This window comes from Oncorhynchus mykiss, chromosome 3, assembly GCF_057628025.1.
Source record: "Oncorhynchus mykiss isolate SJ-2025 chromosome 3, ASM5762802v1, whole genome shotgun sequence".
Taxonomy (NCBI): domain Eukaryota; kingdom Metazoa; phylum Chordata; class Actinopteri; order Salmoniformes; family Salmonidae; genus Oncorhynchus; species Oncorhynchus mykiss.
In genome coordinates, this window is record NC_143024.1 from 4,190,001 (window position 1) to 4,207,500 (window position 17,500).

The 17,500-nt window shown below is 50.5% G+C and overlaps 1 protein-coding gene across 1 annotated transcript in view; it reads left to right on the forward strand.

Moving 5' to 3' along the window:
* Nucleotides 1-17,500, forward strand: part of LOC149984267 (intermembrane lipid transfer protein VPS13B-like) — a 721,339-nt gene that overhangs the window by 680,770 nt on the left and 23,069 nt on the right. The window contains 4 exon segments of the mRNA XM_090230526.1: nt 2,783-2,959; nt 9,628-9,835; nt 11,409-11,597; nt 12,871-13,017. Of these exon segments, the coding sequence (XP_090086652.1) occupies nt 2,783-2,959; nt 9,628-9,835; nt 11,409-11,597; nt 12,871-13,017 (721 nt within the window).

Below are 17,500 nucleotides of genomic sequence, written 5' to 3' on the forward strand. Positions count from 1 at the left end.
GGTAACACACCTTCCAGGCCAGGTAACACACCTTCCAGACCAGGTAACACACCTTCCAGGCCAGGTAACACACCTTCCGGGCCAGGTAACACACCTTCCAGGCCAGGTAACACACCTTCCAGGCCAGGAAACACACCTTCCAGGCCAGGTAACACAACTTCCAGACCAGGTAACACACCTTCCAGGCCAGGTAACACACCTTCCAGGCCAGGTAACACACCTTCCAGGCCAGGTAACACACATTCCAGGCCATGTAACACACCTTCCAGGCCAGGTAACACACCTTCCAGGCCAGGTAACACACCGGCCAGGTAACACACCTTCCGGGCCAGGTAACACACCTTCCGGGCCAGGTAACACACCTTCCAGGCCAGGTAACACACCTTCCAGGCCAGGTAACACACCTTCCAGACCAGGTAACACACCTTCCGGGCCAGGTAACACACCTTCCAGGCCAGGTAACACACCTTCCAGGCCAGGTAACACACCTTTCAGACCAGGTAACACACCTTCCAGACCAGGTAACACCCCTTCCAGGCCAGGTAACACACCTTCCAGGCCAGGTAACACACCTTCCGGGCCAGGTAACACACCTTCCAGGCCAGGTAACACACCTTCCAGACCAGGTAACACACCTTCCAGACCCTGTCATCATCCACACAGAGAAGAGAAGTCTGGGGCTGAGAGAGAGTAAGCTGATCCAGGGACAGGGTCACCAGGAACAACTACTGAACACTGAGAATGACCTGACAGGAGGGAGGGAGGGAGGGAGGGAGGGAGGGAGGAAGGGAAGGGAAGGGAAGGGAAGGGAAGGGAAGGGAAGGGAAGGGAAGGGAAGGGAAGGGAAGGAGGGAGGGAGGGAGGGAGGGAAGGGAAGGAAGGAGGGAGGGAGGGAGGGAGGGAGGGAGGGAGGGAGGGAGGGAGGGAGGGAGGGAGGGAGGGAGGGAGGGAGGGAGGGGAGGGGAGGGGAAGGGAAGGGAGGGAGGGAGGGAGGGAGGGAAGGGGAGGGAGGGAGGGAGGGAAGGAAGGGGAGGGAGGGAAGGAAGGGAAGGGAGGGGTCTCCCCAGTCCAAGTAGAACTGACAGCTGAGTGACAGGTAGACATTGATCGTATTTCTGAAGCCATGTTATTCTATTGTCTGGGTCTAATGTATCCTGGAGGGTTGTTGATTTAGTGCTGCTAGGATGGGTCACCCTCTCTGATCCCAGACCAGCTGAAACACCCCGCCAGACAGGAAGTAACTAGACCACCCGACCCAGTTAACCATGGCTTTAGTTTCCACTTTAGACCCAGTTAACCATGGCTCTAGTTAGGATCCACAGAGCAACACGGTGGATACTGGTTGTAGTGGATACTGACTGTAGTGGGTCAGTTAGGATCCACAGAGTAACACGCTGGATACTGGCTGTAGTGGGTCAGTTAGGATCCACAGAGTAACACGGTGGATACTGGCTGTAGTGGGTCAGTTAGGATCCACAGAGTAACACCGTGGATACTGACTGTAGTGGGTCAGTTAGGATCCACAGAATAACACAGTGGATACTGGCTGTAGTGGGTCAGTTAGGATCCACAGAGTAACACGGTGGATACTGGCTGTAGTGGGTCAGTTAGGATCCACAGAGTAACACGGTGGATACTGGCTGTAGTGGGTCAGTTAGGATCCACAGAGTAACACGGTGGATACTGGCTGTAGTGGGTCAGTTAGGATCCACAGAGTAACACGGTGGATACTGGCTGTAGTGGGTCAGTTAGGATCCACAGAGTAACACGCTGGATACTGGCTGTAGTGGGTCAGTTAGGATCCACAGAGTAACACGGTGGATACTGGCTGTAGTGGGTCAGTTAGGATCCACAGAGTAACACGGTGGATACTGGCTGTAGTGGGTCAGATAGTATCCACAGAGTAACACAGTGGATACTGGCTGTAGTGGGTCAGTTAGGATCCCCAGAGTAACACGGTGGATACTGGCTGTAGTGGGTCAGATAGGATCCACAGAGTAACACAGTGGATACTGGCTGTATTGGGTCAGTTAGGATCCACAGAGCAACACAGTGGATACTGACTGTAGTGGGTCAGTTAGGATCCACAGAGTAACACGGTGGATACTGGCTGTAGTGGGTCAGTTAGGATCCACAGAGTAACACCGTGGATACTGGCTGTAGTGGGTCAGTTAGGATCCACAGAGTAACACGGTGGATACTGACTGTAGTGGGTCAGTTAGGATCCACAGAGTAACACCGTGGATACTGACTGTAGTGGGTCAGTTAGGATCCACAGAGTAACACCGTGGATACTGACTGTAGTGGGTCAGTTAGGATCCACAGAGTAACACGCTGGATACTGGCTGTAGTGGGTCAGTTAGGATCCACAGAGTAACACGGTGGATACTGGCTGTAGTGGGTCAGTTAGGATCCACAGAGTAACACCGTGGATACTGACTGTAGTGGGTCAGTTAGGATCCACAGAGTAACACCGTGGATACTGGCTGTAGTGGGTCAGTTAGGATCCACAGAGTAACACGCTGGATACTGACTGTAGTGGGTCAGTTAGGATCCACAGAGTAACACGGTGGATACTGACTGTAGTGGATCAGTTAGGATCCACAGAGTAACACTGGGGCGTCTGTGGAACAAGCAGAGATCATACTTCACCCCAGACAGTGGGACACTGGACAAGACACTGTGTGTGTGTGTGTGTGTGTGTGTGTGTGTGTGTGTGTGTGTGTGTGTGTGTGTTATGAAGACTAACCTGTCTGTCTGTCTGTCTGTCTGTCTGTTGCAGTGAGGACGAGGATGCGTCTCACTGTGCGGTGCCCATCTCCACCAGTGTGATCAAACAGATAGTGAACAGGAACCAGGCTGGGTTGGAGGACAGCCAGGACCACATACTGGCAGACTTCTACGGTCTGAAGAACAACAGCCAGCCTCCATGGCCCTACGTCAGCAAGGACACAGACAGGTACTGTGTGTGTGTGTATGCACTGCTGTCTCTTGTACACTAAGGACCTGGGGAAGAGTTGCAGGGGACAGAAGAGAAGGAGAATTGGCCTATTTGAAAGCTTGAAAAAAATTGTTTCATTTAGGAGACCCCTGGTTTAGATCCTAGGAGACCCCTGGTTTAGATCCTAGGAGACCCCTGGTTTAGATCCTAGGAGACCCCTGGTTTAGATCCTAGGAGACCCCTGGTTTAGATCCTCGGAGACCCCTGGTTTAGATCCTCGGAGAACCCTGGTTTAGATCCTAGGAGAACCCTGGTTTAGATCCTCGGAGAACCCTGGTTTAGATCCTTGGAGACCCCTGGTTTAGATCCTAGGAGACCCCTGGTTTAGATCCTCAGAGACCCCTGGTTTAGATCCTAGGAGTCCTCTGGTTTAGATACTTGGAGACCCCTGGTTTAGATCCTCGGAGACCCCTGGTTTAGATCCTCGGAGTCCCCTGGTTTAGATCCTCGGAGACCCCTGGTTTAGATCCTCGGAGACCCCTGGTTTAGATCCTCGGAGACCTCTAGTTTAGATCCTCGGAGAACCCTGGTTTAGATCCTCGGAGAACCCTGGTTTAGATTCATCTAAAAGGACAGGGGCCTTGCATTTAGATATAGTTTGGCACATCGGGCATCAGAGAGCAGATCAAACATCATATTACTAATGAACTAACCAGGTGACTTTCTGACTGGATCCAATGTGCTGAGCAGCTTCTGTCAGGGGGGCTGCCAGCAGAGCCCAGCTTTCTAGCAGTGTGAGATCTGACAGCCGTACTCTCCCCCCCAACCCCGATCGGCGACGTCTACAAAATGTTTGCTTAATGATTACTGAGGTGTTTCTCTCTCGTTAAAAGGCCTACACACAGAAAATAAAAATAAAAAAAACATTTACCTCTTCAACTTCCTGTGCCTTCTAACACACAGTGTTTAGACTCTCAGAGCCAAGAGAGCGGTTAGTTACCCTAGCGACCGCACCGTACTCCGAGAGCTCTGGACCTCTGTCAAAACAGCCTCGGTGTATAAATGTTATCTGCACAGGAAGACTCATTAAATGGTGGATGTATGTTTCCATGTTTAGAGATGTGTGTTCACGGTCCAGGGATCAGACTGGGGGGGGTTTAGAGATGTGTGTTCGCGGTCCACTACAGGTCCTCCTAGAGTCCACCTTCACTACAGGTCCTCCTGGAGTCTACCTTCACTACAGGTCCTCCTGGAGTCTACCTTCACTACAGGAACTGGACCTGGTTTCCTACTGGAGTCTATCTTCACTACAGGTCCTCCTGGAGTCTACCTTCACTACAGGTCCTCCTGGAGTCCACCTTCACTACAGGTCCTCCTGGAGTCCACCTTCACTATAGGTCCTCCTGGAGTCTACCTTCACTACAGGTCCTCCTGGAGTCCACCTTCACTACAGGTCCTCCTGGAGTCTACCTTCACTACAGGTCCTCCTGGAGTCCACCTTCACTACAGGTCCTCCTGGAGTCCACCTTCACTACAGGTCCTCCTGGAGTCCACCTTCACTACAGGTCCTCCTGGAGTCCACCTTCACTACAGGTCCTCCTGGAGTCCACTTTCACTACAGGTCCTCCTGGAGTCCACCTTCACTACAGGTCCTCCTGGAGTCTACCTTCACTACAGGTCCTCCTGGAGTCCACCTTCACTACAGGTCCTCCTGGAGTCCACCTTCACTACAGGTCCTCCTGGAGTCCACCTTCACTACAGGTCCTCCTGGAGTCTACCTTCACTACAGGTCCTCCTGGAGTCCACCTTCACTACAGGTCCTCCTGGAGTCTACCTTCACTACAGATCCTCCTGGAGTCTACCTTCACTACAGGTCCTCCTGGAGTCTACCTTCACTACAGGAACTAGACCTGGGACCCTCATGGAGTCTACCTTCACTACAGGAACTAGACCTGGGACCCTCCTGGAGTCTACCTTCACTACAGGTCCTCCTGGAGTCTATCTTCACTACAGGTCCTCCTGGAGTCTACCTTCAATACAGGTCCTCCTGGAGTCCACCTTCACTACAGGTCCTCATGGAGTCTACCTTCACTACAGGAACTAGACCTGGGACCCTCCTGGAGTCTACCTTCACTACAGGAACTAGACCTGGGACCCTCCTGGAGTCTACCTTCACTACAGGAACTAGACCTGGAACCCTCCTGGAGTCTACCTTCACTACAGGTCCTCCTAGAGTCCACCTTCACTACAGATCCTCTTGGAGTCTACCTTCACTACAGGAACTAGACCTGGAACCCTCCTGGAGTCTACCTTCACTACAGGTCCTCCTAGAGTCCACCTTCACTACAGATCCTCCTGGAGTCTATCTTCACTACAGAAACTAGACCTGGAACCCTCCTGGAGTCTACCTTCACTACAGAAACTATTAGTCCTTAGTGTTCAGTAGAGTTGGATGTTTCAGCAGTCAACAATTACATAGACATTCAGCTACATGTCATTGTTGAAATATTCCCCATGTAATGCTAATGGGGAGCTAACATGGCCGCCATAGAACGTTCTAGTCATGTAAATGCATCTTTGCTGTCTATGTCTCTGTACATCAGGGGTAGGACAGAGACATGGTTTTGATGTTAACATGACCCCACGACCCCTAGTGGAAGGCCGACAGCTTTGTATCTGCCACTCTGGCGCTGATCACAGTGTGTGTGTGTGTGTGTGTGTGTGTGTGTGTGTGTGTGTGGTCCGTGTGTGTTGTTGGTGTGTATGTATTTGGGTTGATTGTGTGTGTGTGTGTGTGTGCGCGCGCGTGCGGTCCGTGTGTGTTGTTGGTGTGTATGTGTTTGGGTTGATTGTGTGTGTGTGTGCGTGCGTGCGGTCCGTGTGTGTTGTTTGTGTGTGTCGGTTGGTGTGTGTGTGTGCGGTCCGTGTGTGTTGTTTGTGTGTGTGTGTGTGTGTGTGCGTGCGTGCGTGCGGTCCTTGTGTGTTGTTTGTGTGTGTATGTGTGTGTGTGTGTGTGTTCGTTCCGTGTGTGTTGCTGGCGTGTGTGTGTGTGTGTGTGTGTGTGTGTGTGTGTGTGTGTGTGTGTGTGTGTGTGTGTGTGTGTGTGTGTGTGTGTGTTTGTGCGGTCTGTGTGTGTTGTTTGTGTGTGTTGTTTGTATGTGTGTGTGTTTGGGTTGATTGTGTGTGTGTGTGTGTGTGTGTGTGTTGTTGGCGTGTGTGTGCGGTGGTGTGTGCTGATGCGATACATGCCCATGTGCCTAACCAGATGCCTGTTGATTGATGTTGTTTGTATCTGAATATTAAGTTGTTTGTTTCTGCGTACTTCCATGGCGTGCCTCTGTGTGTCTGTTTAGCGTGGTTGAAGTTGGATGCTATGGTGATTGTTCATGTCTGTACCACAGATGTCTAGTGGAGGCCTTATCTCAGTGGAACAGAGACATGTTGGAGTGGAGGCCTTATCTCAGTGGAACAGAGACATGTTGGAGTGGAGGCCTTATCTCAGTGGAACAGAGACATGTTGGAGTGGAGGCCTTATCTCAGTGGAACAGAGGCATGTTGGAGTGGAGGCCTTATCTCAGTGGAACAGAGACATGTTGGAGTGGAGGCCTTATCTCAGTGGAACAGAGACCTGCATGTTGGAGTGGAGGCCTTATCTCAGTGGAACAGAGACCTCCATGTTGGAGTGGAGGCCTTATCTCAGTGGAACAGAGACCTCCATGTTGGAGTGGAGGCCTTATCTCAGTGGAACAGAGACCTCCATGTTGGAGTGGAGGCCTTATCTCAGTGGAACAGAGGCATGTTGGAGTGGAGGCCTTATCTCAGTGGAACAGAGACATGTTGGAGTGGAGGCCTTATCTCAGTGGAACAGAGACATGTTGGAGTGGAGGCCTTATCTCAGTGGAACAGAGACATGTTGGAGTGGAGGCCTTATCTCAGTGGAACAGAGACATGTTGGAGTGGAGGCCTTATCTCAGTGGAACAGAGACCTGCATGTTGGAGTGGAGGCCTTATCTCAGTGGGACAGAGACCTCCATGTTGGAGTGGAGGCCTTATCTCAGTGGAACAGAGACCTCCATGTTGGAGTGGAGGCCTTATCTCAGTGGAACAGAGACCTCCATGTTGGAGTGGAGGCCTTATCTCAGTGGAACAGAGACCTCCATGTTGGAGTGGAGGCCTTATCTCAGTGGAACAGAGACCTCCATGTTGGAGTGGAGGCCTTATCTCAGTGGAACAGAGACCTCCATGTTGGAGTGGAGGCCTTATCTCAGTGGGATAGAGACCTCCATGTTGGAGTGGAGGCCTTATCTCAGTGGGACAGAGACCTCCATGTTGGAGTGGAGGCCTTATCTCAGTGGAACAGAGACCTCCATGTTGGAGTGGAGGCCTTATCTCAGTGGAACAGAGACCTCCATGTTGGAGTGGAGGCCTTATCTCAGTGGGATAGAGACCTCCATGTTGGAGTGGAGGCCTTATCTCAGTGGGACAGAGACCTCCATGTTGGAGTGGAGGCCTTATCTCAGTGGAACAGAGACCTCCATGTTGGAGTGGAGGCCTTATCTCAGTGGAACAGAGACCTCCATGTTACAGGTGTATAGTGGAGACCTTATCTCAGTGGGATAGAGACCTCCATGTTGGAGTGGAGGCCTTATCTCAGTGGATCAGAGACCTCCATGTTGGAGTGGAGGCCTTATCTCAGTGGAACAGAGACCTCCATGTTACAGGTGTATAGTGGAGGCCTTATCTCAGTGGATCAGAGACCTCCATGTTGGAGTGGAGGCCTTATCTCAGTGGATCAGAGACCTCCATGTTGGAGTGGAGGCCTTATCTCAGTGGGACAGAGACCTCCATGTTGGAGTGGAGGCCTTATCTCAGTGGGACAGACACCTCCATGTTGGAGTGGAGGCCTTATCTCAGTGGGACAGAGACCTCCATGTTGGAGTGGAGGCCTTATCTCAGTGGAACAGAGACCTCCATGTTGGAGTGGAGACCTTATCTCAGTGGGACAGAGACCTCCATGTTGGAGTGGAGACCTTATCTCAGTGGGACAGAGACCTCCATGTTGGAGTGCAGGCCTTATCTCAGTGGAACAGAGACCTCCATGTTGGAGTGGAGACCTTATCTCAGTGGGACAGAGACCTCCATGTTGGAGTGGAGACCTTATCTCAGTGGGACAGAGACCTCCATGTTGGAGTGCAGGCCTTATCTCAGTGGGACAGAGACCTCCATGTTGGAGTGCAGGCCTTATCTCAGTGGGACAGATCCATGTTACAGATGTATAGTGGAGGCCTTATCTCAGTGGGACAGAGACCTCCATGTTACAGGTGTATAGTGGAGGCCTTATCTCAGTGGGATAGAGACCTCCATGTTACAGGTGTATAGTGGAGACCTTATCTCAGTGGGACAGAGACCTCCATGTTACAGGTGTATAGTGGAGACCTTATCTCAGTGGGACAGAGACCTCCATGTTACAGGTGTATAGTGGAGACCTTATCTCAGTGGGACAGATCCATGTTACAGGTGTATAGTGCAGGCCTTATCTCAGTGGGACAGATCCATGTTACAGGTGTATAGTGGAGACCTTATCTCAGTGGGACAGATCCATGTTACAGGTGTATAGTGGAGACCTTATCTCAGTGGGACAGAGACCTCCATGTTACAGGTGTATAGTGGAGGCCTTATCTCAGTGGGACAGATCCATGTTACAGGTGTATAGTGGAGACCTTATCTCAGTGGGACAGAGACCTCCATGTTACAGGTGTATAGTGGAGGCCTTATCTCAGTGGGACAGATCCATGTTACAGGTGTATAGTGGAGACCTTATCTCAGTGGGACAGAGACCTCCATGTTACAGGTGTATAGTGGAGACCTTATCTCAGTGGGACAGAGACCTCCATGTTACAGGTGTATAGTGGAGACCTTATCTCAGTGGGACAGAGACCTCCATGTTACAGGTGTATAGTGGAGACCTTATCTCAGTGGGACAGAGACCTCCATGTTACAGGTGTATAGTGGAGACCTTATCTCAGTGGGACAGAGACCTCCATGTTACAGGTGTATAGTGGAGACCTTATCTCAGTGGGACAGATCCATGTTACAGGTGTATAGTGGAGACCTTATCTCAGTGGGACAGAGACCTCCATGTTACAGGTGTATAGTGGAGACCTGTATATCTCTGTGTTGTACTGTAGGCCTGGATCAGAAGTCGTAGCCCAGTGGGACAGCCCCCCCCCCCCCCCCCATCCCAGGGAGCTATATAGTTGTTGATGTTTACAGTATTTAACTGTATATCTCTGTGTGGTACTGTAGGCCTGGATCAGAAGTCCTAGCCCAGTGGGACAGCCCCCCCCATCCCACAGCCCCCCCCATCCCAGGGAGCTGTATAGTTGTTGATGTTTACAGTATTTAACTGTATATCTCTGTGTGGTACTGTAGGCCTGGATCAGAAGTCCTAGCCCAGTGGGACAGCCCCCCCCATCCCACAGCCCCCCCCATCCCAGGGAGCTGTATAGTTGTTGATGTTTACAGTATTTAACTGTATATCTCTGTGTGGTACTGTAGGCCTGGATCAGAAGTCCTAGCCCAGTGGGACAGCCCCCCCCCCATCCCACAGCCCCCCCCATCCCAGGGAGCTGTATAGTTGTTGATGTTTACAGTATTTAACTGTATATCTCTGTGTGGTACTGTAGGCCTGGATCAGAAGTCCTAGCCCAGTGGGACAGCCCCATGCAGGTGAAGTTGTCAGCCTGGAGGTCTGGTCTCAACACTCTTCTAGTAGAGCTCATTCCCTGGGCCCTGTTGACCAACCACTCTACATGGGACCTCTGGCTGTTTGAAGGAGAGACCATCGTCCTGCAGATACCCGCTGGAAAGACCCTCGTTCCTCCTAACTTCAAGGTGAGAGAGGAGAAACCCTTGATTTATATAGACTGGTTTTTGAATGCATCACTGACCAAAGATGGCTGCCATTATCGTCACCTTCTAGAGCTTTGCAGGTCGTAGATCAGCGCCACTAGTGTATTATACACTCAGTGGCCAGTTTATTAGGTACATCCATCTAGTACCCGGGTCAGACCACCCTTTGCCTCCAGAACAGCCTGAATTATTTGGGGTATTTGGTATTTTATTAGGATCCCCCATTAGCTGTTGTAAAAGCAGCCGACCTCTCTTCACAAGACTGCTGCTGACTGGATGTTTTGTATTAGTCTCTCTGGTCTCGGGTAAACCCCAGACACTGTCTGTAGGAGCGAACCATTGTCGTGAACAGGGTGTGGTGTACCTAATAAACTGGCCACTGAGTGTATACCTCTATGGGCCAGACAGGAGGACCCAGGGCACTCTATTCTAACAAGGCAAGTCGGACCTCAAACCCCATCACTAGGTACTAAGGCTGTCTGTCTGTCTGTCTGTCTGTCTGTCTGTCTGTCTGTCTGTCTGTAGGGGTTCGGACCTCAAACCCCATCACTAGGTACTAAGGCAGTCAGTCTGTAGGGGTTCACACCTCAAACCCCATCACTAGGCACTAAGGTCGTCAGTCTGTAGGGGTTCGAACCTCAAACCCCATCACTAGGTACTAAGGTCTGTCTGTAGGGGTTCAGACCTCAAACCCCATCACTAGGTACTAAGGTCTGTCTGTAGGGGTTCAGACCTCAAACCCCATCACTAGGTAGGACCTCAAACCCCATCACTAGGTAGGACCTCAAACCCCATCACTAGGTAGGACCTCAAACCCCATCACTAGGTAGGACCTCAAACCCCATCACTAGGTACTAAGGTCTGTCTGTAGTGGTTCAGACCTCAAACCCCATCACTAGGCACTAAGGTCTGTCTGTAGGGGTTCGGACCTCAAACCCCATCACTAGGTAGGACCTCAAACCCCATCACTAGGTACTAAGGTCTGTCTGGTATCAGAGGATAAAAGCTGATGGCTACAGGAAACTAGCGTAAAGCCCTACGCGTGTCATAGTCTGTGAAACAGAAACAAATAAAGCATTGTTTCCATAGCACCCGCGATTTATGAGGTAACGGCCGAGAGGAGCTGGGACTGGCCGACTCAGAGAGCAGGGCTTCGTGTGTGTCCATGTATTCATCATAATCACTGATAGATTTGAACCTAGTCTCTCTCTTTCTCAATCTGTCTCTCTCTCTCTCTGTCTTCATTCCTCCCTCTCCGTTTGTCCCTCTCTCCCTCCCTCTCTCCCTACCTCTCCCTCTCTGTCTCTCTCCCTCTCTCTTTATCTCTCCCTCTATCTTTGTCCCTTCCTCCCTCTCTCTTTGTTCCTTCCTCCCTCTCTGTATCTCTCCCTTCCTCTCTCTCTGTTTGTCTCTCTCTTTCTCTCTCTCTCCTGTCTCTCCCTCTCTCTTTGTCCCTTCCTCTCTCTCTCTTTCTCTCTCTCTCCTGTCTCTCCCTCTCTCTTTGTCCCTTCCTCCCTCTCTGTTTGTCTCTCTCTCCCTCACTCCCTCTCTCTAGGAGGCGTTTCAGCTGGGTATCTACTGGTCCGACACTAACACGGTCCATAAGTCTACAGCCCTGAAGCTGGTCCATGACCTGACGTCTCCGCGCTGGAAGGAGGGTGTCAGTCCTGAGGTCCTCACCCTGGACGAGGAGGGCTATGTGGAGGCAGAGATCCCCCTGGGGAGGAACCCTGGGAGACAGAAGGTTAGGGACTGTCCATACTTACATCCTCCCCAAGCTACCTGTCTCTACGTGATACATGTGAGGCATTTAGCAGATGCTCTTATCCAGAGACACAATTATTAAGTTCAACAAGGTAGGAACAGGTCCCTGTTATTACGTTCAACAAGGTAGGAACAGGTCCCTGTTATTACGTTCAACAAGGTAGGATCAGGTCACTGTTATTACATTCAACAAGGTAGGAACAGGTCACTGTTATTACGTTCAACAAGGTAGGAACAGGTCCCTGTTATTACGTTCAACAAGGTAGGAACAGGTCACTGTTATTACATTCAACAAGGTAGGAACAGGTCCCTGTTATTACGTTCAACAAGGTAGGAACAGGTCACTGTTATTACATTCAACAAGGTAGGAACAGGTCAGACAACTACATATCACTGTTATTACATTCAACAAGGTAGGAACAGGTCCCTGTTATTACGTTCAACAAGGTAGGAACAGGTCACTGTTATTACATTCAACAAGGTAGGAACAGGTCAGACAACTACATATCACTGTTATTACATTCAACAAGGTAGGAACAGGTCACTGTTATTACATTCAACAAGGTAGGAACAGGTCCCTGTTATTACGTTCAACAAGGTAGGAACAGGTCACTGTTATTACATTCAACAAGGTAGGAACAGGTCAGATAACCACATATCACTGTTATTATATTCAACAAGGTAGGAACAGGTCACTGTTATTACATTCAACAAGGTAGGAACAGGTCAGATAACCACATATCACTCACTGTTCCATCTATAAAATGTCATTGAGACTAACTAACACATAGAAAAACAGTATCAGATAGACATGAGTTACTGGAAGCATGTGGAGGCATTAACTCTCTCTCTCTGTCTCTGCCTCTCTCTGTCTCTCTGTCTCTCTCTGCCTCTCTGTCCTTCTGTGTCTCTCTGTCTCTCGCTCTCTGTCTCTGTCTCTGTCTCTCTCTGTCTCTCTGTCTCTCTCTCTGTCTCTGCCTCTCTCTCTGTCTCTATCTGTCTGTCTCTCTCTGTCTCTCTCTCTGTCTCTCTCTGCCTCTCTGTCCCTCTGTGTCTCTCGCTCTCTGTCTCTGTCTCTGTCTCTCTCTGTCTCTCTCTGCCTCTCTCTGTCTCTGTCTCTGCCTCTCTCTCTGTCTCTCTCTCTCTCTCTCTCTCTCTGTCTCTGTCTCTCTCTGTCTCTCTCTGTTTCTGTCTTTCTCTGTCTCTCTGTGTCTCTGTCTCTGTCTGTGTCTTTGCCCCCTCCCTCCCTATAGGTTTGTCAGTTCTGCGTGTCGTCTGTGGTGAGACACGGCATCCAGATTATCCAGATAGAAGACAGGACCATCCTGGTTAACAACACCCCCTACTTCCTGTCATATAGAGCCCTACTGTCTGACCAGGCCCTGGGGACCACAGACCAGGTAACACCCCCTACTTCCTGTCATATAGAGCCCTACTGTCTGACCAGGCCCTGGGGACCACAGACCAGGTAACACCCCCTACTTCCTGTACTTTAGACCTCTACTGTCTGACTAGGAACCATTCTCATCGACGGGGCTGTAGTGGAGCAGGTTGAGAGCTTCAAGTTCCTTGGTGTCCACATCCAGACTAGAATGGTCCAAGCACACCAAGACAGTCGTGAAGAGGACACGACAAAACCTATTCCCTCTCAGGAGACTGAAAAGATTTGGCATGGGTCCTCAGATCCTCAAAACGTTATACAGCTGCACCGTCGAGAGCATCCTGACCGGTTGCATCACTGCCTGGTACGGCAAACTGCTCGACCTCTGACCGCAATGCATTACAGAGGGTAGTGTGTACGACCCAGGACATCACTGAGGCCAAGCTTCCAGCCATCCAGGACCTCTATACCAGGTGGTGTCAGACCCTTAAAATGGTCAAAGCCACCCTAGTCACAGACTGTTCTCTCTACTGCCGCATGGCAAGCGGTACCGGAGCGACAAGTCTGGGTCCATCAGACTCCTGAACAGCCAAACAAATGGCCACCCGGACTATGTTCATCGATCCCCCTTTCTTTACGTTGCTGCTACTCGCTGTTTATTATCGATGCATTTCACCCCATACTACCTCATACCCCTACCTACATGTACATACTACCTCATACCCCTACCTACATGTACATACTACCTCATACCCCTACCTACATGTACATACTACCTCATACCCCTACCTACATGTACATGCTACCTCATACCCCTACCTACATGTACATACTACCTCATACCCCTACCTACATGTACATACTACCTCATACCCCTACCTACATGTACATACTACCTCTACTACCTCATACCCCTACCTACATGTACATACTACCTCAGACCCCTACCTACATGTACATGTTACCTCTACTACCTCATACCCCTGCCTACATGTACATTCTACCTCTACTGCCTCATACCCCTACCTACATGTACATACTACCTCATACCCCTACCTACATGTACATATTACCTCTACTACCTCATACCCCTACCTACATGTACATAGTACCTCTACTACCTCATACCCCTACCTACATGTACATATTACCTCATACCCCTACCTACATGTACATATTACCTCCATTACCTCATACCCCTACCTACATGTACATATTACCTCCTCTACCTCATACCCCTACCTACATGTACATATTACCTCATACCCCTACCTACATGTACATATTACCTCCATTATCTCATACCCCTACCTACATGTACATATTACCTCATACCCCTACCTACATGTACATACTACCTCTACTACCTCATACCCCTACCTACATGTACATACTACCTCATACCCCTACCTACATGTACATACTACCTCATACCCCTACCTACATGTACATACTACCTCATACCCCTACCTACATGTACATATTACCTCTACTACCTCATACCCCTACCTACATGTACATATTACCTCCTCTACCTCATACCCCTACCTACATGTACATATTACCTCCATTATCTCATACCCCTACCTACATGTACATATTACCTCATACCCCTACCTACATGTACATACTACCTCTACTACCTCATACCCCTACCTACATGTACATACTACCTCATACCCCTACCTACATGCACATATTACCTCATACCCCTACCTACATGTACATATTACCTCTACTACCTCAGACCCCTACCTACATGTACATACTACCTCTACTACCTCATACCCCTACCTACATGTACATACTACCTCTACTACCTCATACCCCTACCTACATGTACATATTACCTCATACCCCTACCTACATGTACATATTACCTCATACCCCTACCTACATGTACATATTACCTCATACCCCTACCTACATGTACATACTACCTCAACTAACCTGTACCGGTACCCCCTGTATATAGCCTCCACATTGACTCTGTACCGGTACCCCCTGTATATAACCTCCACATTGACTCTGTACCGGTACCCCCTGTATATAGCCTCCACATTGACTCTGTACCGGTACCCTCTGTATATAGTCTCCACATTGACTCTGTACCGGTACCCCCTGTATATAGCCTCCACATTGACTCTGTACCGGTACCCCCTGTATATAACCTCCACATTGACTCTGTACCAGTACCCCCTGTATATAGCCTCCACATTGACTCTGTATCGTAACACCCTGTATATAACCTCCACATTGACTCTGTACCAGTACCCCCTGTATATAGCCTCCACATTGACTCTGTATCGTAACACCCTGTATATAACCTCCACATTGACTCTGTACCAGTACCCCCTGTATATAACCTCCACATTGACTCTGTACTGTAATACCCTGTATATAGCCTCCACATTGACTCTGTACCGGTACCCCCTGTATATAGCCTCCACATTGACTCTGTACCGGTACCCCCTGTATATAGCCTCCACATTGACTCTGTACTGGTACCCCCTGTATATAGTCTCCACATTGACTCTGTACCGGTACCCCCTGTATATAGCCTCCACATTGACTCTGTACCGGTACCCCTGTATATAGCCTCCACATTGACTCTGTACCGGTACCCCCTGTATATAGCCTCCACATTGACTCTGTACCGGTACCCCCTGTATATAGCCTCCACATTGACTCTGTACCGGTACCCCGTGTATATAGCCTCCACATTGACTCTGTACCAATACCCCCTGTATATAGCCTCCACATTGACTCTGTACCGGTACCCCCTGTATATAGCCTCCACATTGACTCTGTACCGGTACCCCGTGTATATAGCCTCCACATTGACTCTGTACCGTAACACCCTGTATATAGCCTCCACATTGACTCTGTACCGGTACCCCCTGTATATAGCCTTCACATTGACTCTGTACCGGTACCCCCTGTATATAGCCTCCACATTGACTCTGTACTGGTACCCTCTGGGGTTGAGATACACTGCTCTGTGACTGTGGAGAGCAGAGGCTTGTTTCCCATCAGTTCATGTTCCCCACAGACACACACACACCCACACACACACCCACACACACACACACACTCCCCCTGCTCCTGTCTCAGTCCCCACTCTGCCAGTCTCACCATGTGGTCGTTGGCACTCCACAGCCCAGACACATTAGACAAACACCATGAATTGGATGCAGGTTTGTGCTTTCATCTCGGGACACGTCTGTCCGCCCCCCCCCCCCCCTCCTTGAAGAACAACGCTGTGATGTCATTTCACGAGATCCTTCAGATCCTCCCGGAGAAGACGATGGCGTGAGGTTACCAGTTGCCACTGCCGGTTAGACGAAGAACCTTAACGTGCAGGACTGTGACGGCTTTAAAACGCAGACCACAAACAGCAGTCTTTCTAGTTGGCTGTTCATCATGCTTTAGTGGCTGACCGCGTCCTTACCAAACTACTCCCTGTTCTCAGCATGCTTATCCCTGCTACCAGTTTAGTCTTCTCTGGGAGGAACGACAAGTCCTCTCTGGGAGGAACGACACGTTCTCTTTGGGAGGAACGACAAGTCCTCTCTGGGAGGAACGACAAGTCCTCTCTGGGAGGAACGACACGTCCTCTCTGGGAGGAACGACATGTCCTCTCTGGGAGGAACGACAAGTCCTCTCTGGGAGGAACGACAAGTCCTCTCTGGGAGGAACGACACGTTCTCTCTGGAGGGGGGGGTGGGGACACGTTCTCTCTGGGGGGAACGACAAGTTCTCTCTGGGGGGAACGACAAGTCCTCTCTGGGAGGAACGACAAGTCCTCCCTGGGAGGAACGACAAGTCCTCTCTGGGAGGAACGACAAGTCCTCTCTGGGGGGAACGACAAGTCCTCTCTGGGAGGAACGACAAGTCCTCTCTGGGAGGAACGACAAGTCCTCTCTGGGAGGAACGACAAGTCCTCTCTATGAGGAACGACAAGTCCTCTCTGGGAGGAACGACAAGTCCTCTCTGGGAGGAACGACAAGTCCTCTCTGGGAGGAACGACAAGTCCTCTCTGGGAGGAACGACAAGTCCTCTCTGGGAGGAACAACAAGTCCTCTCTGGGAGGAACGACAAGTCCTCTCTATGAGGAACGACAAGTCCTCTCTGGGAGGAACGACAAGTCCTCTCTGGGAGGAACGACAAGTCCTCTCTGGGGGGAACGGCAAGTCCTCTCTGGGGGGGAACGACAAGTCCTCTCTGGGAGGAACGACAAGTCCTCTCTGGGAGGAACGACAAGTCCTCTCTGGGGGGAACAGCAAGTCCTCTCTGGGAGGAACGACAAGTCCTCTCTATGAGGAACGACAAGTCCTCTCTGGGAGGAACGACAAGTCCTCTCTGGGGGAAAACGACAAGTCCTCTCTGGGGGGAACGACAAGTCCTCTCTGGGAGGAACGACAAGTCCTCTCTGGGGGGAACGACAAGTCCTCTCTGGGAGGAACGACAAGTCCTCTCTGGGAGGAAGGACAAGTCCTCTC